Genomic DNA, 25,303 nt, shown 5'->3' on the forward strand with positions numbered 1-25,303 from the left:
TTTGTGGTGGTATATCTGAATGATGCCTGAGGCTACAGGCATCATTCAGATATCCTCATTTTCAGCCGGCGATTCCTTACACTACTTGATCATTCTTAAGCCACGTACACACGTAGCGTTTGTCCGACGTACTTAGTCTGGCGGACTTCCCGCCAGACTGTCCGTCGGACTTTCTGAACGGGCTACTTGCCCACACACGGCACTTTTTCAGCGGACTAATACGGTGTACTAAGTCCGCCGTACTATCCGCCCTACTTTTGAAATGAACGGACTCGCCCACACACGCGGAGGAAAGTCCGCTCATTTCGAGCGCGTCTCCAGGTAGGCGGGGCCCGCGAAGGAGACGCCGCTGGCCTCGCTGCCTGGTATGGACTTAAAGGGGAACCCCAATGCCGAAAAAAATCGGCGTGGGGGTCCCCCCAAAGTCCACAACAGACCCTTGTCCGAGCACGCTACCCGGCCGGCCAGGAAAGGAGGGGCGAGCGAACGCCCCCCTCCTGAGCCGTACCAGGCCGCGTGCCCTCAACATGGGGGGTGCCTTGTCCCCATGTTGATGAGGACAAGGGCCTCTTCCCGACAACCCTGGCCGTTGGTTGTCGGGGTCTGCGGGCGGGGGGCTTATCGGAATCCGGGAGCCCCCTTTAATAAGGGGGCCCCCGGATACCGGCCCCCCACCCTATGTGAATGAGTATGGGGTATATAGGGACAAGGGGCGGGGTCTTCGGTGGATGTCACATGGGTTCATGTCACATGGGTTGATGTCACATGGTGACCCCGCCCCCTTACGATGTCACAGTCCCGGAGGATGCTGGGACTGTCGCCATGTGACATGAACCCATGTGACATCCACCGAAGACCCCGCCCCTTGTCCCTATATAAGTCGCCGCGTGCCCGGTCCCCGTCATTGTGAGCGGAGGACTCGGTGAGGCAACATCTAAAGAAGAAAAAGAAGAGAAGAAGAACGGAAGGCGGCGGCGACAGCGGCGGCGATAGAAGACCGGGCCACCGCCTGTAAAAGAGCTAGAAGAAGGCGCGGTGGCCCAGCAGAAGAACCGAAGAGGGGGACAAGACCCCCGAAGTCGGAAGAAGAGGCCGCGGCGACGAAGAAGAATGCCGGGCTCCTCCGCTAGTAAAAGAGCTACAAGAAGATAGCGGAGGAGTCCGGCGAGAAGACCCCTGAAGACGGAAGACCCCCGGAGCTGGGCAATAAATTATTTTATCTTGTGTGTTGTGTTTTTTTTTGTACTTAACAGATTTGACAGGTGAATGGGTAGGGGTACATTGTACCCCATACTCATTCACATAGGGTGGGGGGCCGGTATCCGGGGGCCCCCTTATTAAAGGGGGCTCCTGGATTCTGATAAGCCCCCCACCCGCAGACCCCAACAACCAACGGCCAGGCCCTTGTCCTCATCAACATGGGGACAAGGTGCTTTGGGGTGGGGGGGCCGCACGGCCCCCCCTTCCCCAAGGCACCCCCCCATGTTGAGGGCGCGCGGCCTGGTACGGCTCAGGAGGGGGGGGCGTTCGCTCGCCCCTCCTTTCCTGGCCGGCCGGGTAGCGTGCTCGGACAAGGGTCTGTTGTGGACTTTGGGGGGACCCCCACGCTGATTTTTTTGGGCGTTGGGGTTCCCCTTTAAGTCCATACCAGGCGGCGGGGCCAGCGGCATCTCCTTCGCGGGCCCCGCCTACCTGCATACCTGCTCGAAATGAGCGGACTTTTCTCCGGGCGGGAAAAGTCCGCTCATTTCAAAAGTACGGTGGACTGGCACACACACGGCCGGAATGTCCGCCGAAATGCGAGTCCGGCAGGAAGATTGGAGTGCAAAACTTCTTTCTAAGTCCGCCATACTTTCGGGTCAAAAAATATGCCGGAGGCTACACACGGGGGGATTGTCTGGCGGACTTGAGTTTGCCGGACTTTTCCACCCGCTTGTTTGATCGTGTGTACGCGGCATTACGTGCGGCGAAAATGGACGTCTCCCCCCTCCCGCCACCCTCCGGTGCTTATACCGACTCACCACAGCGATCAGTGAGTCGGACAGAGGATCATAGACTCTCTATGATTGTTGGAGGCCAGGCGCAATGTTATGACGTCACGACCGGCCTCTGTATTAAAAAAAATGCGGAGACTTGGCTGGGAAGCCAGGATTGTTTTTTTATTTTATTTTAGGCTTCCCAGCCTAGAGGTGAGATGTGGGGTCTTATTGACCCCATATCTTACTGTAGAGAGGTCCTGTCATGCCATATTCCTATTACAAGGGATGTGTACATTCCTTGTAATAGGAATAAAAGTGATACTTTTTTTTTAAAAGTGTTAAAATAAAAATTAAGTAAAATTAACAATAACATTTTTGTTTTAAAGTGTCCCTGTCTTCGTGTGCTCGCAGGCAGAAATGAACGCATACGTAAGTCCCGCCCACATATGAAAATGGTGTTCAAACCACACATGTGAGGTGTTCCTGTGAACGTTAGAGCTAGAGCAATAATTTTAACCCTATACCTCCTCTGTAACTCAAAACATGTAACCAGTAAAAAACTTTAACGAGTCGCCTATGGCGATTTTTAAGTACCGAAGTTATTTGCCATCCCACGAGCACGTGCAATTTTTAAGTGTGACAGGTTATGTATCTATTTACTTGCCGTAACTTCATATTTCACATTATGCAAAAAAAAAAAAAAAATGGGCTAACTTTACTGTTTTTTTTTTTAAAGCATGAAACAGAATTTTTTTTTTAAATTGCGTTTTGAAAAATTACTGCGCAAATACCATGTGAGATTAAAAGTTGCAATTACCGCCATTGCATTCTCTAGGGTATCTGCTAAACATATATACTGTTTGGGGGGGTTCTATGTAATTTTATAGCAAAAATATTATGATTTTTATATGTAGGAGTGAAGTGTCAGAATTGACCTGGATGCGAAGTGGTTAAAAAGGCACAGGCAAAACACATTAATTGCATCCTTTGGAGTGTAAACAAAAGGCACGGTACTATACTTTGGGATTTGCAACACCTGTGCAACACAATTAAATTAGCCTCAAAGGATACATACACAGATACACAGTGTGACCCTTACTAGAACTGCTTCCAATATAAATGTAATACTGATAATGTTATTCAGTTTTGAATTTCAAACAAATATGGACAGGGGCTACCAAAATGTTTATATATTATGCTATGTCTTAAAATGACACATAATATATATGTATAGAGGTTGATATGACACTGAAAGTTACAATTAGAATAATTAATGGGGAAGGGGATTTATATGATTCATTATTATTTGATAAGTTCTATGTGTATTTAGAGTAAATATTTCTTATATTCATAGAGACCCATATGTCCATTTTTTTTCTGTCTTAATATGTCAAGCCAGCCAAGAGTTTTTTGGTCATAGCAGTCCAAAGACCTAACATCTAAGACAGAAACACCATTGCAAGTGTATTCAATGTACGGTGGGCTGATTAATAAAGGTGTGTGTATATATACTTATATACTGCTACTATATTTTAAATTTTTTGAACTCATGCTTCTACAAAAATACAATCAGATATTTCCAATTGACGCATAATTTAGTGATTTAACAAACAAACACTGGATTTGTGGGGATTGTACTGAGCAGGGCCTTATGGGTATGCTATAACAGAAATATAATTGCCCATAAGTCAGACTTAAACTATTGATCATGAGTCATTAGAGCAATTAGATAACCAGTACTTGGGTCTTGTGTCTTCGGTCTTCTGATAGATGCAAATATAGGTCTGATGTCACTAAAAGAAAACTAAAAAGGTAAGAAATTATAAAAACATTTTTTTAGGTATGTTGTGTGAATGGGAACACATAGCAAATATGCTGACATGGGGTTTCCTCAAATGTGATTGGAAAACTAGAAATTTGTTTTAAAATCAGTTCTGGCCATTTTCAGTAGGCACGAGATTATTACATTAAAAAAAGTAAGAAGGGAGAGCACTGCCCTGACTGATATGTACTAATAAAAAAAAAAAATCTGTAAAAATATTGTTGGGCAGGGAGCACACATTTAAAAAATGCTTGAAGTAAAACAATACAAATGCCTATTTTCTTTAAAATACATGCCACAGTATAGAATGTACTACAGGAAAAGTGACATTTCCAAAATTAAAAAACGGGAAAAACAGGAAAAATTAAAATTAACAGAAAATGTTTTGCTCTTCTTTCTAAGTCCTAGTTCAAACCTTTTCAGGTTGCAATTGATGTGCTTTTTGGGTGCGCCTTGTTTTTTTTTTTTTTTTTTTTTTTTTTTTTAAATTTAATAATGTTTATTGAAGATTTGCATCTGAACAGAACAACCAAAAAAAAATTGAGAAAATACTCCTCAATACAATACAAGCTAAATCCACTCATACATAGGCTACGCAGAGCTAGACATATATGTCACTAGATCAGAATATTGACAAATTAAACAGTAAAGCCAACAGGAAGTGCATTGTAAACACATTAGTATTATCTTGTACCCATCCTAAGCAATTATGCCCCCGTGGGGTGTTATGTCTAATCAAAGCACACGAGCCACAGACCCCCTGGTGCCCCAAACGGGATCAAGCTGCAATCCAAGGGCTGGGCCCGCCCACAAAGACCAGTATACCCCCCCACTCATCTCAACAACATTCAGAAACCTGGAATACCCAAAAAAAATATATCGGGCCAAGACCGGCCTACAACTTCACTGCCATTTCCCTTAGAACCCCAATTGGGGCCCATCCCAAAACACCAAGGGAGGTGAAGAAGAAGAGAAGAGAGAAAACGTGAGAAAAAGGGAAACAAAAACGGGGGGGGGGGGGAAAGAAAGGCAATGTAAAAAGCGTAATCAAATGTTACCTGTCCTAGAAGACAAAGCACCCGGCTGCACTCCTGGAATAAGAGAGATATTACACAATGTCGCCCAAGGTTCCCAGATCAACCGGAATCTTTCCGTTTTGTCATGCCACTTGGCCACTATTTGTTCTTGCACCATAATCCATGTTACCTTGGATCTGAACATCTTGTACGAAACTGTATGTTTCTTCCAGGCCTTAGCTAACGTAATTTTAGCCCCAAGGAAAACAAAAAACGCTAATTGCTGTAAATGTTTGGACAACGCCGGGATGGAAAGATTAAGTAAGGCTAAACTGGGGTGCGGAAGTACAGTGGTCCCCGTAATTGTACTAACTGTACGAAACACTTTCCTCCAGAAGGAACGGATGCGTGGACAGGACCACCAGATATGAAACATATCTCCTCCCAGCTCACATCCTCTGAAACACCCTGGTGAGGAACCCGGAAAAATTCTTGCCAGCCTGGAAGGAACATAGTACCAACGAAACAGTACTTTGATACCTGCCTCTATTAGCGAGATATTAAGTATACCTTTGTGAGCTCTCATCGAGGCCCTGAACCACTGTTTCAGATCCCAGGAGCTGTTCAAATCAGCTTCCCACGCGAGAGCGTAGGGAGGTTTGTTGTCCTTCCCCATGAGAGCCGCGTAAATCAGGGAAATGCCCCCCCTCTGGTCCGTGACCTGCGCACACCATTGCTCATATTGCGTTATAAAAGGAGGAAGAGGTTTTGAAGTCCAAATGGAATTCAAAAAGTGTGAAATTTGTGTAAATCTGAACATTTCCGAATCAGGCATATCTAGTTTCTTTTGGCAATGTGATAAAGAAAGGGGGCCGGAAGGAGAAAAGAAGTGACCGATTCTGTATAACCCCTTATTCGTCCACCATTTAAAAGCTTCTATATTTTCCCCCGGAGGAAAATCCCCATTATGAAAAATGTGAGTCAGAGGTTTCAGTGGAGAGATCAAAGAGCCCCGTTTGAATAGGTTGGAAGAAAGCGCCAATGAATGCGAGAGAGTGGGAGCTAGAATCGCTGGTCTGCGTTTAGGACAACATCCCATCAGGAAATCTATTGTGTGGTGAGGAATAGATTGCCTTTCCATCAATAACCAGTCCGGTTTTACAGAAACCGAGAAAGCCATTGATATCTGGGCCAGTTGTGCCGCTTGATAATAACCCCATAAATTGGGAAGGCCCAACCCTCCTTGAGATTTCAATCGGTAGAGTGTGGCTGAGGAGCACCTATAGCCTTTCTTCCCCCAGACAAACCTCACTATATCCGTTTGCATTTTGTCAAGGAATGTTTTGGGGACTGGAATTGGGAGCGAGCGGAACAAGTACAATAGACGTGGTAGAAGTGTCATTTTCACCGCATTAATCCTACCCATCCAGGAGATGCCACAACCAGACCAACGTACTAAATCCTCTCTGCATTTTTGCGCCATGTAGGGATAATTAGCTTTGAATAGAGTGTGTATATCTGAAGTGAGTTTTATTCCCAAGTAAGGGAGCTGAGATTGTGCCCAGGAGAAGGTAAAATTATTCGAAAGTTGAGCTAGCACATCAGTAGGGAGCGTAACATTCAGGGCTAAAGATTTCTCCATATTGACCCGGAGTCCCGAGATCTTACTAAAATCTAATAAAATCCGATTAATGATGGGCATAGAGGTCAGAGGCGATGTAACAAAAAGAAGAAGGTCATCCGCATATAGGGCGCATTTATGTTCGCCAGACCCACACCTGACCCCCCTAATGTCGGGGTTAGAACGTAAGGCAATGGCTAAAGTTTCTATGGCTATGGCAAAAAGAAGTGGAGATAATGGGCACCCCTGTCTTGTCCCCCTACCGATACCAAACTTGTTAGAATATCTGCCCAACAGACGCACCTGAGCCGACGGATTAGAATACAGAGCCGATATGAGGTTAAGAAAGTATTTACCGCACCCCCACCTCTCCAAAATATCCGTAAGGTACCGCCAATCAATAGAGTCAAAGGCTTTATGAAGGTCAATGGACAGCAGGAACCCCTGTTGCGGGGATCCTCCATCCCATTGTGCCTGTAGGAGTGAAATAACATCTACTGCGCGTCTAATCTGGTCTGGTCCTTGTCTCCCAGGGATGAACCCCACCTGATCTTTGTGGATATACCGGGAGATAAAGCTTGAAAGCCTATTCGCCAGTATTTTCGTCATTATCTTAATATCATTATTGATAAGCGATATAGGCCTAAAATTGCCTACCACGCTGGCATCTTTACCAGGTTTTGGAATCACCGATATAAATGCCGAGTTCATGTCCAAAGGCATGGCGGTACCATCCCTGAGAGAGTTAAACATTTTCACCAGATAAGGAGCCAGAGAAGGGCCAAACTTCTTATAATAACCGTTGGAGAATCCGTCCGGACCCGGGGCAGAACCCCTTGAAAGCTTTTTAATAGTGTCAAGTACTTCTGCCTGAGTGAACGGATCCTCCATAAGGTCCCTGTGATCCTCCGAGAGCTTGGGCAGTGGGAGATCACTCAGGAGCCTCTCCCGAGCACCTTTGGAGGGACTAGACCCCTGCTTGTATAAGTCCGAGTAGAACTGCAAAAAGGCGTCCATGACTTTAACAGGATTCTGAGAGAGGTCCCCTGAGTGAATCCTGATCTTAGGGAAGGACTGAGATCGTGGCTTGGGAGTCAGTTTTACTGCTAGGCGTGAGCCTACCCTGTCTTTCTGTGCATAAAATTTAGCCCCCGTCCAGGAAAGATGTTGAGCAGCCGCTGTAGTTAAGGACATATTCAGTCGGGCCTTGACCTCGTCTAGTTTGGCTAATGAATCTGCCGTAGGACGCTGTTTGTGTGTTTTAGCTAGGGAACGGAACTCCTCCGTGAGTTTAAGGGTGTCAGCCCGATGTTGCGCTTTGAGATTAGAGGATAACTGGATTAATTTGCCTCTCATTACAGTTTTATGTGCAGCCCACAAAGTAACTGGCGATACCTCCCCGGTATCATTCAGCTCAAAGTATTCCCGAATAGCAGCCTCCAACACTGCGCTATGTGCAGGGTCACTCAGAATGGATTCCCGGAGACGCCAACATGGGCGGTTCCCGGAGCCCACAGGTCTCCTGGACACTACCACCACCATGGAGTGGTCCGATAAGGACGAGTCCAAAATCCTGGCATTAACTAGCAGAGGAACCGTCTGGGATTTCGTAAATATGTGATCTATTCTGGCGTAGGTGCGGTGCGGCGCCGAAAAATGCGTATAGTCCTTCGCCCGAGGGTTCATCTCCCGCCAAGAGTCAATCAGACCATCCGCGTGGAGCATGCGAGCTATGCTATTGCTCTGTTTTGACGGACGCTTGGGTTTTGACCCCCCAGATCCCGATTTATCCAGAGAAAAGTCAAATGCAACATTTGAGTCACCTCCAATAAATACCGTGCCCTGAAGATGGATCTGAAGCTTCCTCAGCATGGATGCAAAAAAGGAGCTTTGGCCCTTATTGGGTGCATAGTAGGAAACAAATGTGTAGTGTTCTCCGTCTATGTATCCCGAAACCAGAATATATCGCCCCTGTGGGTCCTGAACAATCTCAGGTTGAGAGAGGTTGATATGTTTGGAGAAACACACTGCCACACCTCTAGTCTTGTTTTCCGCGGAGGCCAAAAAGAACTGAGGATAATGCTGATGTAAAAATGTGGGTTTGAAAGAGGAAGGGAAGTGCGTCTCCTGTAGCAATAAAATGTCTGCATGTATGGATCGGTAATGTTCTAGAATCTTCCTGCGTTTTAGTGGAGAGTTAAGGCCCTGAGTGTTATGCGAAACCAGTTTAAGGGTGGGCACTTTAGCAGGTGTGTCAGCCATGGACCAGAGGGGGGAAACCCACGCAACTGAAAAATAACTCACCGCTCACATGAGGAGAGCCACGCTGTGTGCGAAGTAAGAACCACCAAGAGATCCTATAAATGTCCAGGAGTGCAGGCCGGATGTCGTATGTGAAGTTGTCTTGTCTGCAATAAACATGAGGAGAAAGGAGAAAGAAAGAGATGAAAAAGAAAAAGAATAAACCATCATAGAGAGAGAGAACATCAGCTTGAGGAGGACCATGTTGTAACATCTGTGCGTTGACAGAAAAATACATACAGGGGACCCCCGTCCCCTTTCTCCCCCCTGAGCGATCGGAACCCCTCCAATCAACTCTCCTTCGTAAATGAACGGGACAACCCCAGAAAAGGTTACCCCGAAAATGGCCCAGAAGCGTAAACATTACCTCTGAGCCAGGGGGAGCGCACTAAATCCACCACCGCCCCGCCACCTTAAATATATAAACTGTGGAGCTGTCACCAGCTCCTATCTAGAATTTAAACCGAGCGCCCCTCAAAAATTATGACCATGGAGTAACACTCCTGTACCTATGGCAAAAATAATAGCCCAATCTCCTATTCAGACCCATCTTCCCCCACCCCCCCTCCCCCCAAATAGAGATGATGGAGAAATGACCATACCCTTGTCATACCAGTATCTAATGGCCTAAGAGGACTTTTCAAAACAAGGATTGTGAAAATGAGCATATCCCCGAAAACATTCCCTACTACCTTATACAGTTAAGTAACTTTCCCAATAATGCATATACTGTACAGGCCCGTCTGATATGAGAAGAGTTCGTTGTACCGGTCATTCGAGTCCGTAATAGCAAGGCCTGAGACCTCAACCTGAAACTAAAAAAAAAATTGTTAACCCGGACCAAAGTTATTATGCAAAAAGAAATTTTATAACAAAAGTTATAAAAATACCAAAAATGTAAAAAAATGCAAAAAGTGCCAAAGCCCTCCTCCATACAGATACATGGCGAAAAAAGAACAGAACATCAGGCAACTTAGGGAGGGGAAAAAGTCCCCCAAAAAGAACATTTCAGAACATGGGAAGACTTCCCACCCATAACCCTCTAGGTCGAGGAGGGGGCCAAGAGAGTCCCGTAAGACCCCCGAGTCCCGTGGCCCGGGCCTCAACCATGGGAACCCCAAAAAAGTGTGAGTTCAGCCCCCATATGGGAAACTAAAATAGTCTCAAGGTGGTAAATTTTCTTTGGATCGTTTGGAGCTTTGCGTCAGCCAGATCTGTTGCAGCGGGCTCGCTGGGGGAGGCCTCTTGGTTGAAGCTGGGGTGCCCCTGCTGGAAGTTTCCATTGCGGGTTCCAGTTGTATCAGACCTAGTCGAGTCAAAAGTTTTTCGCCTTCCTGGAATGAGGAGAATCCAAAGCTTTTGTTCTTGTAAGAAAAGTTCAGCCTCAAAGGGAACGACCATCTGTATGCGATTTCCTTGTCCATCAAAACTTGTAGTAAAGGTTTAAACGACCTTCTCCTCTGTATAGTGTATGGGGAGAGGTCAGTGAATAGCTGGATCTTGTGACCCTGGAACGATAGATTTTCTGCATATCTGGATTTTCGCATGACCTCCTCCTTCACCGAGTAATAGTGCGGCTTGACTATAATGTCCCTGGGTAAACCGTCAGAGCGGGGGGCCTGGAGAGCCCTGTGTGCTCTATCCAGTTCCAGATGGCGATCCGGGATGTCAGGGATCAAATTCTTAATGAGAGATCTCACCACCTTGTGAACTTCTTTTTCAGATTCTGGTATCCCCCGTACCCTAAAATTGTATCTTCTTGACCTGTTTTCGAGGTCATCGATTTTTGCAAACGCAGTCTCTAGTTGGTCCTGAACCTCCTCCAATCTAGCAGAATTTTGATTGATCCGTAATACAGCCTGGTCAGTTTTCGGTTCCACAGTGTCCAGTCTCAGACCTATTTGCTGCAGATCTGCATGTATGGAGGTAGTGATCTGAGTAGCCTGAATAGCAAGGCTTTTGGAAAGCATATGTGAAAAAGCTGTCATCATGGAAGGAAAGTCTGTGGGGGGAGGGAAATCTTCCTGTGCCTCACTGACTGCCAGCAGCATGCCTGTATGGGGATCCCTCATAGGTGTAGTGGGATATCCTGCACTCAATCCCCCTAGCAATGACTCAGTGGAGGAGGGAGAGTGAACTGAAGGTAGAGGGGCACAGTCTGTACCTTGAAAAGGCATCCGATCCTGGTCCTGGTCCGCTATGGATTCCTCCTGAGGAGCTGTGACTGGGAGGCAACGTGTAGCCGCCGCCATCTTGGCGTAACTGACAGGGCCGGTTTCGGCCTTCATACGGCCTGATAAGTCCTTTCTGGCGCTCGGGGACGCCATCCGCGGGTTCCCTGAGTGTTCCCCCACCAGGATTAGCTGTCCGGTGTGGCGTGGGGGCGCTCGGAAGGCTCCGGTGGATAGATCAGGGCGGCGGTGGAGCGGAGCTCTAGATGCCGGCGGCCATCTTAGGAGACCCCGCGCATGCGCTCCTTTTTACATGTTTTTAACGCATTTATGATGTTTTTTGTCTTGCATTTTTAGGTGTCTGTTGTCTTGCAGAAGAAACCAGCAAAAATGCAGCAGATACACATCAAAAGCACAAGCACTGCATTTTTGTTTCTGCTGTCTTTCTATTAAAGTCTATTGAACCAAAAACACAATCTGCTGCAGGAAACAAAACCTAAAAAACCTAAAAAACCTGCAAAACTAAAAACACACTGAAAAGTGCATAGGTGTGAACAAGGCCTAAAATGTCACATTTGCGCAAACCAATCAATAAAGGCTTATTAAATTTTTTTAACAAAAAATATGTAGAAGAATATATATATCAGCCTAAACTGAGGGAAAAAATGTTTTTTTTATATATTTTTGGGGATATCTATTATAGCAAAAAGTTAAAATATTGCTTTTTTTCAATATTGTCGCTCTTTTTTTGTTTATAGCGCAAAAAATAAAAACCACAGAGGTGATCAAATACCACCAAAAGAAAGCTCTATTTGTGGGAAAAAAAGGATGTTAATTTTGTTTGGGGGTCACGCCACACAATTGTCATTTAAAGCGACGCAGTGCCAATTCACAAAAAGTGCTCTGGTCAGGAAGGGGGCAAATCCTTCTGGGCTAAAATGGTTAAACTGTATGAAAAAATGATTTCTACACTGAAATATCTTTAAAAGTCAGAGAAGAGGTAAATTCCCCGTTTTTGTACAACTAGGTGCCAGCACAACTGAGCATGCTCAGACCTGCAAATAGCTCTCATTTTAGCCTCCCATGGCTTTTTTACAAGGCGCGATAGTAAATACCAAAATTGACGCTGGGCTAAAAAAAAAAAATTGAGATTTTCATCAGGGGGCTTCCCCCCTGTTTCAGCAATTGATTCTAATGGTACAATTGTAACTCCCCCAAATAAATACTTTTAATGTTGAGATGAAATGTATTGTTCCCTGAAATAAATGTTCCTTTCAACAATGCCTTTATTTTGTTTTTTTCTCATCTATCTTGTTTTTAAGAATGCTAGAAAAAATATATTTTCACTGTCACTTTCACTTGTTACTCTCCGCCCTGGTTCACATTGGTGCTACTTTACTTGAAGTAGCGCAATTTCAAAGTAGCAAGGTCAGTGCGATTTAGGGTGTTACTTGATAGACATCTGTGTGTCTTCATGCACAGATGTCTATTGAACTCGCACCTGAGATTGGCAAAAGTAGTGCAGGAACTACTTTTGCAAATTGGTGCGGTGCCGCAAAATCGGTGTCGCACTGATTGGAACAGTACCATTGCCTCCAATAGGCTGCGACTTGTCATTGCGATTTGATCTCTCAAATCACTCTCAAATCACTCCAATGTGAACCTAGGCTAAATCTCACAAAAATCTTTACCCAAACTCACACAGGTGTTTTTACAAACCACAAACCACAAACAATACCATTGCTGATGCAAATTTTAAAAGGGTCACAATTTTGTGTATTTTTTATTATTTCCAAACTATAATAATTTGAGCCAAAAAAATGTGATGTGTGTACCAACATCAGAAATCAAAATGTAATTTCCAAAAATTAGAGGATAGCATCACTACACTCACCCACCAAATATCACAGAATAAATCAAGAAGAGTAAGGCCGCGTACACACGCGGGGACTGTTCGCCCAACTTTGTTCGTCAAACAGTTTGACAAACAGTCCGCTCAAAATTAGCATGAACGGACTTGACCACACACGATGAACGAACAGTCCGCTGAAAGTGTGCGCGATGACGTACGTCACGTACGACGGGACTAGAAATAGGAAGTCCAAGACACAGCAAAGCACCCTTTGGGCTCCTTCTGCTGACTTTGCGTTAGTAGAAGTTTGGTTAGAGACGATTCGCGCTTTTCAGACTTCAGCTTAATTTGTCCGTTCACTGCGGCGCAGTCTACCTGTGAGGTTTATATCTGCCTTTCGGTACGCGTGGATCAGTTGTACCTGTTATTAGGCGCTTCTGGTCTGCTCGTTTCTGGGTTTCAGGTCGTTCTTCATAGGTCTGGCTGTTCTTCAGTGCGTTCAGTTGAGCTTGTCTGTCCAGCCGACCGTTTCAAAGCCATGGAGAGTGGACGTACTCGGGAACGAGTTCGTGCTATATTGGGGCTTGGTGTTTTAGTTGTTATGAATTGTTTTTATTTAATGACTATTTTTTTTTTCTTCCCTGTGTTTGACTCCCCAGTGTCCTTCCACGCCACAGGAATGGCAGACTGTGGCTTCCCAATTCGCTGCCCGTTGGGACTTTCCCAACTGCGGAGGGGCGATCGACGGGAAACATGTGAGGATTGTGCCCCCACCCCATTCAGGGTCCTACTATTGGAATTATAAGGGGTTCCATAGTGTGTTGCTAATGGCGGTGGTGTCGGCACAATGTGACTTTCTTTATGTGGATGTGGGGAAGAACGGCCGGATGTCTGACGGAGGAGTCTTTAGGCAGACCGAGTTCTGCCACCGTCTCATCACTGGTGGCCTGGACTTGCCACCAGATGCCGAGAATGTGGAGGGTCTACCTTTGTGTTTCTGGCTGATGAAGCGTTCGGTCTGAGTGAACATCTTATGAAACCCTTCCCCCAAAGGACCCTCACCCCGGAGAGGAGGGTTTTTAATTACCGGCTGGCCAGAGCAAGAAGGGTTGTGGAGAGTGCCTTTGGCATTATGGCCAGCCGGTTCCGTCTGTTACTGACAGCCATCAACCTTGCAGAATATAAACTGAACTATGTGATTCTGTGCTGCTGCATTCTGCACAATTTTCTACGGAAATTTTCAGGTAACCAGTACCTGCAGCCTATTGGGCCTGAGGCCGGACTCATATTTCCAGAACTGACAAGGCTGGGTCATGCCCTTCCTGGCTTAGCCCCCCAAACAGCAAGTGAGGTGCGTGACCGCTATGTCAGCTATTTTAATGGTAGGGGGCTATTCCAATGCCAGCTGAGCAATAAAAATGTATTTTTCTTAAAATATGTATTGTCTGTTCAAATTTTTAAGTTTGGTTCTTGTTTGCTTTTCACGTTGCTTGTCTCCTACATTGTCCTAATTCAGGGATATGCAATTGGCCAACCTCCAGCTGGTGCAAAACTACAAGTCAATCATGCCTCTGGGTCTCATGTTTGTGGCTGTCAGTCTTGCTATGCTTCATGGGACTTGTAGTTCTGCAACAGATGGATTTCCACTAATTGCATATTCCTGTCCTAGTGCATTTGTATAGCAAAGTGGTTTTTGACAATAGGAAATAAGGCCCTTTGTGACAGAAAACACAAAATGACTTCCCAAACTGGTATTGAGTATTGAAAGAAGTAGACACACACACACACACATCTTTTTTTTTGATTTTTTAATAGTGCACATGCCAACCAGTGCCTCTGTTTTAGATATTTTATTTTTTGTGTTTTTTTTTTTTTTTTTTTTTTTTAATTGTTTTTTTTTTTTATTGTTATTTTTTTTTTTTTTCTTTTTTTTGTAAACATAGAAATATATAGAAATATCTAAAATACAATTATCACAAAAATAAAAAAATAAAAGCATATTTTTAACTATTTACATAAAACAAGGGGTAAAGCCAAATTTTGAAGATGCACACCAAAATTTGGTAATGTCAACATGTGCTATGTACCATCATGAGTGATCAATGGACGTGTTTGGTGTGTGCAATCCCTTCCTCTCACATACTAGAATGAGGAAGGGTTTGCAAACACCAAATGCGTACATTGCGATCCTCTGATGGCACATAACACATGTTGACACACCGTGTGCATCTTCAAAATTTGGCCTCTAAAAACAAGGATGTAAAAACATTAAAAACTTTTTTCAAAGGGAATGAAGAACATGATCGATTGGGTTTTAGGGAAAAGGGGGCTTAGATTCTCCCTAAAACATCGAACATGTTCTTCATTCCCTGCCTCATAGTGACCAGTTCTCTTTGGATGTTTAGAATCTGGTTCTCCATCCGATCAATCTGGCCATTCCAGGCCATGATGTCACCAATCATCCTCTGGGCACTATCACTGGTAAATGGGTCCGCGACTTGTTCTACCACAACCAGATCACCTAAAAACATGTGTAGATAAAAAATTGGTTAAAATATACAGCCATTAATTGTTTACCTTAAGCTGGGTTGTCAGACACTCACTTTGTGGGGTGTGTAACTCCACCTGCTCTTCCTCCTCCACATCTAGCCCTGGGCTCGGCTCATCCAGTGGAGCTACAGAGCTTGGTCCAGCGGAGGATACTGAGCTTGGCTGCTCCCTCACAGACACAGGACTGGGCAGCTCCAATACCGACGCAGGGCTGGGGCTAAGTGCCCAATCAGGCTGGCGAGGTCGGGGGGTCCTGGGCTGCTCCGCCTCTTGTCTGAGTCTTTGTTCCCCTATGAGAATGAAAAGAAAAAAAAATAAATAAAAAATAAAAGATACTTTTAAGCATAGTGATATTTGAGTTCAGAAATTTGAATATGAAACATTGGTTTGAAGTGGTGTACAATTATTAGCTGGTTATTACAAGATCCTAGTTTAAGACATCCTTAAAATGACTTTTTTTTTAGTTAGGCTGTGTTCAGACTGGTGCGATGTGCGAACGCTGCAAATCTACTGTGGTTTCACGCATCGCATGCGCAGTTCGCACTGCCCTCTGTGACCTGCTGGGAGTATCAGTGTAAAGTTTTATTGACACCTCCGAATTAGTTCTCATTTCACAGTGCAATCTTTAAACTCGGACAGGAATCGGACCACATGGTGTGAACACCCATGTGATCCGATTCGGCTGTGGACTAAAAAAAGGGCCATGTACAAGTTTGGGCCGGATGCGATGCAAATTCAGCCATACTATATGTATGGCTGAAATCGCATCACACAGAGATCACATGTGATTTGCACTGCAGTGCGGTGCAAATCACATTTGATCTCGTACATTGCAGCAATGTGAACCTAGCCTTTAACCAAACTGTGATACTTTATATCTTTTGTCCAAGTTTCACAGACGGACACACTCGAATCATCCCCTGGAGTACCTGTGTGTGATTATGTCAAAAAATGTTCTATGATGTCCCAAACTACACTTAAATGTTTCCCAGTCCAGATGTTGAACCAGCATTTTATCTATCTATCTATCTATCTATCTATCTATCTATCTATCTATCTATCTATCTATCTATCTATCTCATTTTTTTTTTATTGAGTCTACATTGCACTGAATAAATTTATGAAACTTTAGTAAAAATTTATATCCTATAAACTGAGCGTGACAATTCAGTTTATCATGAACAATACAAAAAAATTAATAACTAATTAAAATCTAATCCAACACCAGATAAATTTACACCATATACAAATGAATGCTATTTACGCCCACATATACGAACAACCATATGCGCTCATTACATGAACTATTAACTACACGAACGATCAAATCAGCCGGATTCACATACGGTACCTACACGAACGATTAGGATCAAATCCGCCAGATTCACATACGGTATCTACACGAACGATTAGGATCAAATCCGCCAGATTCACATACAATACCTACACGAACGATTATGTCCGACAGTCACGATAAACGCGGAGTTTACTCACTTTTTTTCAGGGCCTTTTTGATGCGATGATATTGCTCCGGCTCCCTGGACTTGATGTCGGACCATCGTTTCCGGAGCTGGTCCTTGCCTCTTCGTACCCCGAATTTGTTGTACAAAGTTGTGACGACCTCCTCCAAGATGCCGCTTTTCCGGACATTAGGTTTGGGGTACGGGCCATGTTCCCCATCATAGTCCTCCCTTCTTAATATAGCCACCATCTCCACCATCTCTTCAAAGGCCATATTGGTGGCCTTATATCTCCTCCTTGCTCCAGAAGCATGGGGGCCATGGCTTTCCTCTGCGCTGCTCACGCTGCTAATTGAATTTGCATCCGCCATTTTCTCCTATCATTCACCCACAGCGGAACGAGGGTAAAAGGGGCGGGGAAATACGGTCACAAGGAACGTCAGGGGCGGGCGACGCAGGCGGAACCTGAGCGCATGCGCTGTATATAAAGCGTTACCGCGAGGCCTTGTCTGACGGAAGAAGCGAGTACTACACGCGACGGTAAGATAGTTATCGTTTTATTTTCGTTTAATTTAAAGCCTGCGTTAGGAATGTATATATTGAACTTTAGTCTTATTGATGTTTAATTGATTTTTATGTGGGTTGGTGGTTGAGTGGGATTGGTGTTTTGTGTGGTAGTGTGGGGGTGGAGGTGGGTGTATAGGGGGGTGGGGGGTAGTGTGTGTGTGTGGGGGGGTAGCGTGTGTGGTAGTGTGTGTCTCACCTACATTGTCACAATATAGTGTGCATTTGGTCTGACTTTTTTTTTTTTTTTTCAGAAAATGCAAAGGTATACCCCAGACCCCTTTAAGGAGGAGGCCTTCCTCTCAACATTTCTGGACTTAATTGAGTCGCACAGTAGTCTTTGGGATTCAAAACACCCCCAATATTCAAGCCGTGCTGCCCGGAAGAAGACACTGGAGACAGTTTTGGCGTTTGTGAAAACCCGACTCCCCCAGGCAGACACTGACTTTGTGAACGCCAAAATTAAGAACCTGCGTAGCGTGTATAGGCGGGAGCGCAGAAAGATCCTAGAGTCCCAAACATCAGGATCAGCAGCAGGTCAGGTCTATGTACCTAAGCTGTGGTATTATGACAGGCTGCGTTTTCTGGATGACACGTCAGAAGCCAGGCAGTCACTTTCGACTCTTCCATCTACCCGTCCCGCCACCCTTCCCTCCGCCTCAGGTGAGCCATCCCTGGAAGATCCAGACCCTTCCTTGCTGGACGAAGTTGATGCGCCCAGCTGGAGCCAGGTATATTTTAGTTTCTAAAGTTTGGATTGCTCAAATATTAATGATGTAAAGTTCAATGTTTGAATTGCTTCCAAATCTAGGATTTCATCACAAATTAAATTAGATAGAAGGATACAGTAGTTTACACAAATGTGGCTCAAATCTTGGTGAACTGATGGAAAAATGATGGTGTCAAAATGATAGCCTTTTGTATTTCAAGACAAATGTATTTGCAAGTGAGAACTGTAAAATTGTTAGTGATTGATGATTTCTAAATATAGACATATTTTAGTTATTGATTTCTTTGTTTTTTTACACAGGATGAGCTCACCCAGGAGGAGGCCGGGACCAGTGGTATGGAGGAGGAGGCCGGGACCAGCCACACACAAGAGCTAGCTGGGCCCAGCAGGAGTCGGACTGAAAGCCAGGTCCCTCCCCTCCGCCTAGCCAGCAAAAGGCCCAGGAGGATGAGCCGTACAGAGGAGGAGTCCTTGGCGCTTATACGCCAAGCCACACAAGTTTTGTCAAAACCCCCCAATCCGGAGGAGGCCTATGCCACTTATCTGGCTAGTAAGCTACAAGAAATGGACAAACCACAGCGAAACTTGTGTGAAGCAATCTTTTTTGATGCCATCCAACGGGGTCTGAAGGGTGAGCTCACACCCACCACTAAGCTTTACAACGCAGACCCTACTGCTCCTCCTCCTCCTCCTCCTCCTCCTCCTCCTCCTACCACAACTCCACCACCAGAGGCACAGCCTCCAGCGACGCGTGGAGGGAAGGCTAGACGGAAGAGTCGCAAGTGACTGCCTGGCTTCAGTCTGCTCTGAAAGAAGACGCAGGCTGTTGTAGTACCACAGTCTGGGGACATAGATCTCATCTGCTGCTGTTCCTGGTCTTTGGGATTCTAGGACCTGGCTGTGCTCCCTATTTACATGCTACGCAGGTTCGGAATTTTGGTGGCCACTCACTTGATGTGTGCCTGGGGGACAAAAGGCTTCACAAACGTCAAAATTGTCTCCAGTGTTGCCTCCCTCTTGATTTATTTTTGTTCTGAGGAAAAATAAAAATTTATTATTTAAAAAAAAATCTTGTATGTTTTTTTTGTTTTTTTAAATATTTTTTTATAATTTTGGCTTAAAAAACAAAGTTTATTTGTGAGTAGGCAGATACATGTCAAAAGACTCTGGGGGTTATTTACAAAACACACGTTCATGTAAATATGCTAACTTCAAGTGCAATTTTTAAAGCACTGCAAGTGCAGTTGGAAGTGCAGTCGCTGTAAATTTGAGGCTTAACATTTGAAATGAGGGGAAGCTCTGCTGATTTTGAACATGCAATCATGTGTAAGCTAAAATGCTGGTTTGGGTATCTATCTATCTATCTATCTATCTATCTATCTATCTATCTATCTATCTATCTATCTATCTATCTCTACTTGCATAGTCCTGCTTGGCCAAAAAAAATGCAAGTCCATCTTGTTTCAACCCCCCCCCCCCACACACAAAAAAAAAACAATAAAAAATATGACAATAGTAGTTCCAAAAATATATAGTAATAGATAAATTCAATTTTTTTTTTTTTTAAGAAATAAATATATATATATATATATATATATAAATTTTTTGGGGGGGTTTTTATTTTATATTTTTTTTAAGATAGACATATATATATTTTTTTTTCTTTTTTTTTTATAGGGTTTTTTTTGTTTTTTTAAAATGTAGAACAATTTTTTTTCTATAATTGGAAGATTAATCATAGGATGAGGATGAATAAAAACATGTGGTATAACTCTGTGTGAATATAAGCAGCAAAGCTACTTCACTTTTCTTGCATTACAAAGAAGAAAAGAACGGGCTATATTAAAAAAACACAAAATTAGCAGCATGACGAATATTCTAGCTTCAATACGAACACTAGTTTTACAAGACCGAGCGCTTCCGCCCTGTAAATTCTTTCTGAGTATGCGCGGAACTTAGTTTGACGAACAAGCCTACACACGAGCGGACTGTCCGCTCAAACAAAGTTTCAGCGGACAGTTTTACGGAATTTCCGAAAAACTTTGTTCGTCAGACTGTCCGCTGAAACTGTCCGCTGAAGCCCACACATGAGCGGACTGTCCGCCGAAAACACTGTTCAGCGGACAAAGTTGAGCGAACAGTCCCCGCGTGTGTATGCGGCCTCACTCTTGAGTAATGTAATTCTACCACCTGCAGTATAGAAATGCAGTATGTGTATTTATGTGTAGGAGGTTTCCACAGGTGGTGACTCTGTGGCTTAGAGATTAAAATTTCTGTTTAGCATCTCTGAGTGTCTTGTTTTGAATTCTAAGCATGCTGCTTCACGTAGAGAAGTTGTCTCATCTCCCTATATTGTTAAACATAACTCCTGACTCAGGTTCTAAAACTATGTCTAAATGTAGTATTTATGTGTAGGAGGGTTCCACCACCATTGTAAATCTTGCCAGATACACTATCTAGCCAAAAGTATTGGGACACCTTCCTTTAAACACACATGAACTTTAATGGTAGCCCAGTCTTAAGCCTTGTGCACACAATGCGATTGTTGGCCAACCAAGCATTTGATTTTGGTCAAAAGAGTGTGCGCCTGGATCTTGCCTTGCATACTAATGGTACACAATTGTCGGCCAACAAACATGAACGTATTGACGTACTACAAGCTGCTATACTACACCGTACCCCTGCCCATTCACCAAATAAAGCAGTGAGATGTAAAAAAACAAAAAAAGCAGGTTTTTAACAAGTCCTTTATTGTAAAATAGCTCAGAGTCATTTTCTTCCCTAAGCCATCTTCCCCTGCCTCTGTCTCTCCCACCACCATCTTCTCCCCGAGCTGTCTTTTCACATTTGGGTGTGATAAACTAGTATTTCTGTGTTTGAAAAAGCAACATGGACCATTCTGTCTCTAAATGTCCTTGATCTTTTTACATGAAAACTTTGTGGGCTCTTTAAATTTGTCTGAAAATTTTGGATTGCTGCTCAACATTCCAATGTTTGTTTTTGATATGATGCACCTTAGGAGATTGAGTAGAAATGGTTAATATTGCTGGTATATTACTTGGTGTTTCCCTACTGTGATATTTCAAAAGTGAGTACCTGAGTTGTTGGAATGCCTTCTTTAGTTATTCCTGTAGTACCTGTCTATAATAACTTTGTTGCGTGAAATTCTTCAGCATCCTAACTGCCCACACATGGAACAATGTATCTAAGGATGTGATTGTCCTGATTTTGATGAATGTGATGTATGGTTACCCACATTTTATGGTGGAGACACTTTCTATTTATATAGAAAGTATTCCTTTCTATGGGCTTTTTGTATACATTGGTATACATAGTACCTTCTTCTATGTCACAAAAACATGCAAAAAGTGGGTAGCTGTATTGATGTATTCTCAAAATGAAGGAAATCATGCAGTGATGCCCTTCCAGGTGTGTCCAGTCTAGTAAATCTACATCTGTGACATGCTAGGTGAAGAAATATTCATCTTTGTATGTGAGCCATATATGAATGTGGCTCTGGTACAATGAATGACCAAATACATCTCTTTGAAATCTGATGGATAGAGATTGACATAGCTAGGGGTCACATCGGACCCCATAGCTGTGACTTGATGTTGCAGATAAAATCCCCATTTAAAGAGTTCTACACAAAAAAAATTGATTCTGGGGCAGTGACATTTCATTGAGCACTTTGGATATCACCCCCAGCCATGTGGAAGCAAAATCTGTTGTTTACTAAAATACTACAAAGTATCAAACCTTTTGAAGGTGAAGGACAATTTTGTGGCACCGTTATTATTCCCTATTCTGAATTCAAAGTTTAGGAGCCCTCCATACAGATGTGGCGAAAGACAGTAAAATTTTACATTTACAAATATTTATGAAGTCTAAAACATTGTGAAGCTGAAGAAAAATCTAAGCAAGTGCATTCAAATTATTTTATGTAATTTAACATTACTTTATTAACTGTTAGCACAGGTTGTGAACTTAAATATGGTAATAAATGAAACATTAGTGGTGGACTTCATTATATTGGGATTTCCGGGATCTTCAGCTTTGCAATATATATTTTTCATTTGCCTACTGTTTACATATGTGTTAACTCTTTTGTGCAACATTATAATTATAATTATTACCTGGACAGAGAGGAATCTTCACAAGCCAATGTATTTTTACCTTCGCAACTTCTCCATACTAGAGATATTTTATGTCTCTGTGACTGTTCCTAAAATTCTAGCAACAATTAATTCAGATGGAAGACTAATATCTCTTACTGGGTGCATAACCCAACTGTTCTTTTTCTTTTTCTTGAGTTCTACAGAGTGTTTTCTGTTGGGTCTCATGGCCTTTGACCGCTATTTGGCTATCTGCCAACCTTTACATTATGCAGTGCTAATGAATGCAACACTATGTCAATATCTAAGCATATGTTCATGGCTTGTTGGATTTACAACTACCTTTCCTCCTATTCTCTTAATCTCTCAGCTTCCATTTTGTAGCAGAGATATTAATCATTTCTTTTGTGATGCTCCTCCTCTACTTAAAATTTCTTGTGTAGATACTTCTCTTAATCACCTTATTGATTTTATTTGTGCTTCTTTAGTAATTGTTACCTCATTTACAATAACTTTGTTTGCATATGTTTATATAATCACAACTATCCTTAAGATGCCTACAACTGAGAGTCGAGCAAAAGCTTTCTCTACCTGTGGTTCCCACCTAACTGTAGTTCTTGTCTATTATGGTACTGTTATATTTATGTATGTAAGACCAAAAGTGGGCTTTACATTTACTCTTAATCGAGTTGTAGGAGTGTTTTATGTTGTGATAACACCAATTCTTAATCCCATTATCTATTGCTTGAGGAATAAAGAAGTGAAAGAGTCAATCAAAAAACATTTGACTTTGTTAAGCAAACTATACACATAAGACAGTGGTCAGCAGCCCAAAAGAAATGCTTTTTCTTTCTTCTTACAGTAATGTTAATGCATGTTAGGAGTGTATTTTGGAGGAGCAGACACACACCCTACATACTAGATTTGGGGAGAAAACATGCCAGTCATCTAAAAGTCAATTGCCTTTTATCCATAAGAGCTTTAATTAAGGCCCCCCTCAGATCTATGTGTTGTGGCAATGCACACGCTACTTCAATGCAGGTTAATGCATAACAGTTTGTGCATTATTATTCATTTAGAATGGCATAGCAAGCACAGAAATGTTAAAACAAATGTGTAGGTTGTATTTTGGTAGGTTGTAGTGCAATGACACCCCAAAACAGGAGTGGTAATGTACCACCAAGGGTCAGAAGGGGACACTAGGACATTATAGCTGTTGTCTGATATGATTTGAAATAATTAATTATTAACCACTTAAGGACCGCTGCATGCCATTGTACGTCATCACAATGGAATGTACAGGCACAAGCACGTACATGTACGTGCTTGCCTTCCAGCGGTGGGGGGTCCGATCGGACCCCCTCCCGCTGGAATTAGCGGTCCGTTTCGCTGCAGGAGCGATCCGGGATGAGGGGATGGCCGTTGGTTTCTGGCCACCCCCTCTCGATCGCTCCTGGCGAATGAGAAGCTTCCTCCCTCTGTGTATAGTAAACACAGGCAGGGAGGAAGTGATGTCATTCTCCTCGGGGTGGTCTTATTGACCGGACTACGAGGAGAAGTGAAAGTAAGTGTGCACCAACACTACACTAACACATAGGTACACAAACCCCCCCCGATCACCCCCCAGATTGCCCCCGATCCCCCCCGCCCCCCCCCCAGTCACAGTGTCACTGATTGCAGTCATCATTTATTTACTGATCACTGCATTCAGTGTCAGTTGTAACAATAAAAACTGTCAGGGCAGTTAGTGTTAGGTCCAGGGTAGCCCCCTACCACCCCCCAATAAAGGTTTAACCCCCTGATTGCCCCTAGTTAACCCTTTCACCCCCTTTTGCCAGTGTCACTAAGCGATCATTTTTCTGATCACTGCATTAGTGTCGCTAGTGTCGCTAGGTAGCTACTTATTTTTTTAGGTTCACCGCCAGGTTTTTATAGCGCTAGGTACCCCGATATACTACCCAATAATGGTTTTAACCCCCTGATTGCCCCTAGTTAACCCTTTCACCCCCTTTTGCCAGTGTCACTAAGCGATCATTTTTCTGATCGCTGCATTAGTGTCGCTAGTGTCGCTAGGTAGCTAGTTATTTTTTTAGTTTCACCGCCAGGTTTTTATAGCACTAGGTACCCCGATATACTACCCAATAATGGTTTTAACCCTCTGATTGCCCCTAGTTAACCCTTTCACCCCCTTTTGCCAGTGTCACTAAGTGATCGTTTTTCTGATCGATGGATTAGTGTCACTGGTGTCGCTAAGTAGCTAGTTATTTTTTTAGGTTCACCGCCAGGTTTTTATAGCGCTAGGTACCCCCATAAACTACCCAATAATGGGTTTAACCCCCTGATTTCCCCCTAATTAACCCTTTCACCAGCGATCACAGTATAAGTGTCACTGGTGACGCTGGTTAGCCAGTTAGTTATTTAGGTTCCCCGTCAGGTTTTTATATAGCGCCAGAGACCCCCATATACTACTTAATAAAAATTTGAACCCCCTGATTGCCCCTAGTTAACCCTTTCACCAGTGATCACCGTATAAGTGTAACGGGTGACTCTGGTTAGTTTGCTTTTTATAGCATCAGGGCACCCACCATTTATTACCCAATAAAGGTTTAACCCCCTGATCACCCGGCGGGTGATATCAATTAGGTTTTAGGGTCAGGGTCTGCGTCGCCCCAGGCAGCGCTAGGTTAGTGCCAGTACCGCTAACACCCACGCGCAAAGCATAAACCTCCCGTAGTGGTATAGAATCTGAACAGATCAATATTTGATCTGATCAGATCTATACTAGCATCCCCAGCAGTTTAGGGTTCCAAAAAAACGCATTGTTAGCAGGATCAGCCCAGATACCTGCAAGCACCTGCGTTGTGCCCCTCCGCCCAGCCCACCCAAGTGCAGTATTGATCGATCACTGTCACTTACAAAACACTAAACACATAACTGCAGTGATCGCAGAGTCAGGCCTGATCCCTGCGATCGCTAACAGTTTTTTTGGTAGCGTTTTATATTTAAATCCGGAAGGCAGTGCTTGGTTTTCGGGGTCCCGTACGTGGCTAGGCTCCCAAAAAGTCCCACACATATGGTATCCCCGTACTCGGGAGAAGCAGCAGAATTTATTTTGGGGTGTA

At 43.7% G+C, this 25,303-nt stretch overlaps 1 protein-coding gene across 1 annotated transcript; it reads left to right on the forward strand.

Moving 5' to 3' along the window:
• Window positions 1–3,033: 3,033 nt before the first annotated feature.
• On the forward strand, window positions 3,034–23,425 carry LOC143939961 (olfactory receptor 6B1-like). The gene is made up of 2 exons (XM_077461055.1): window positions 3,034–3,791; window positions 22,045–23,425. Exon 2 carries the CDS (start codon window positions 22,060–22,062, stop codon window positions 22,993–22,995), a length of 936 nt encoding a protein of 311 aa, XP_077317181.1. The 5' UTR covers window positions 3,034–3,791; window positions 22,045–22,059; the 3' UTR covers window positions 22,996–23,425.
• Window positions 23,426–25,303: the final 1,878 nt, after the last annotated feature.

Source organism: Lithobates pipiens, unplaced genomic scaffold (genome assembly GCF_037356315.1).
Source record: "Lithobates pipiens isolate NorthernLeopardFrog02 unplaced genomic scaffold, aLitPip1_a1.2 Scaffold_3, whole genome shotgun sequence".
In the NCBI taxonomy this organism is placed as follows: Eukaryota; Metazoa; Chordata; class Amphibia; order Anura; family Ranidae; genus Lithobates; species Lithobates pipiens.

What these genes read in the sequence shown, in the direction of transcription:
- LOC143939961 (XM_077461055.1), top strand. Translation starts at nt 22,060, where the DNA reads ATGGTAATAAATGAAACATTAGTGGTGGACTTCATTATATTGGGATTT.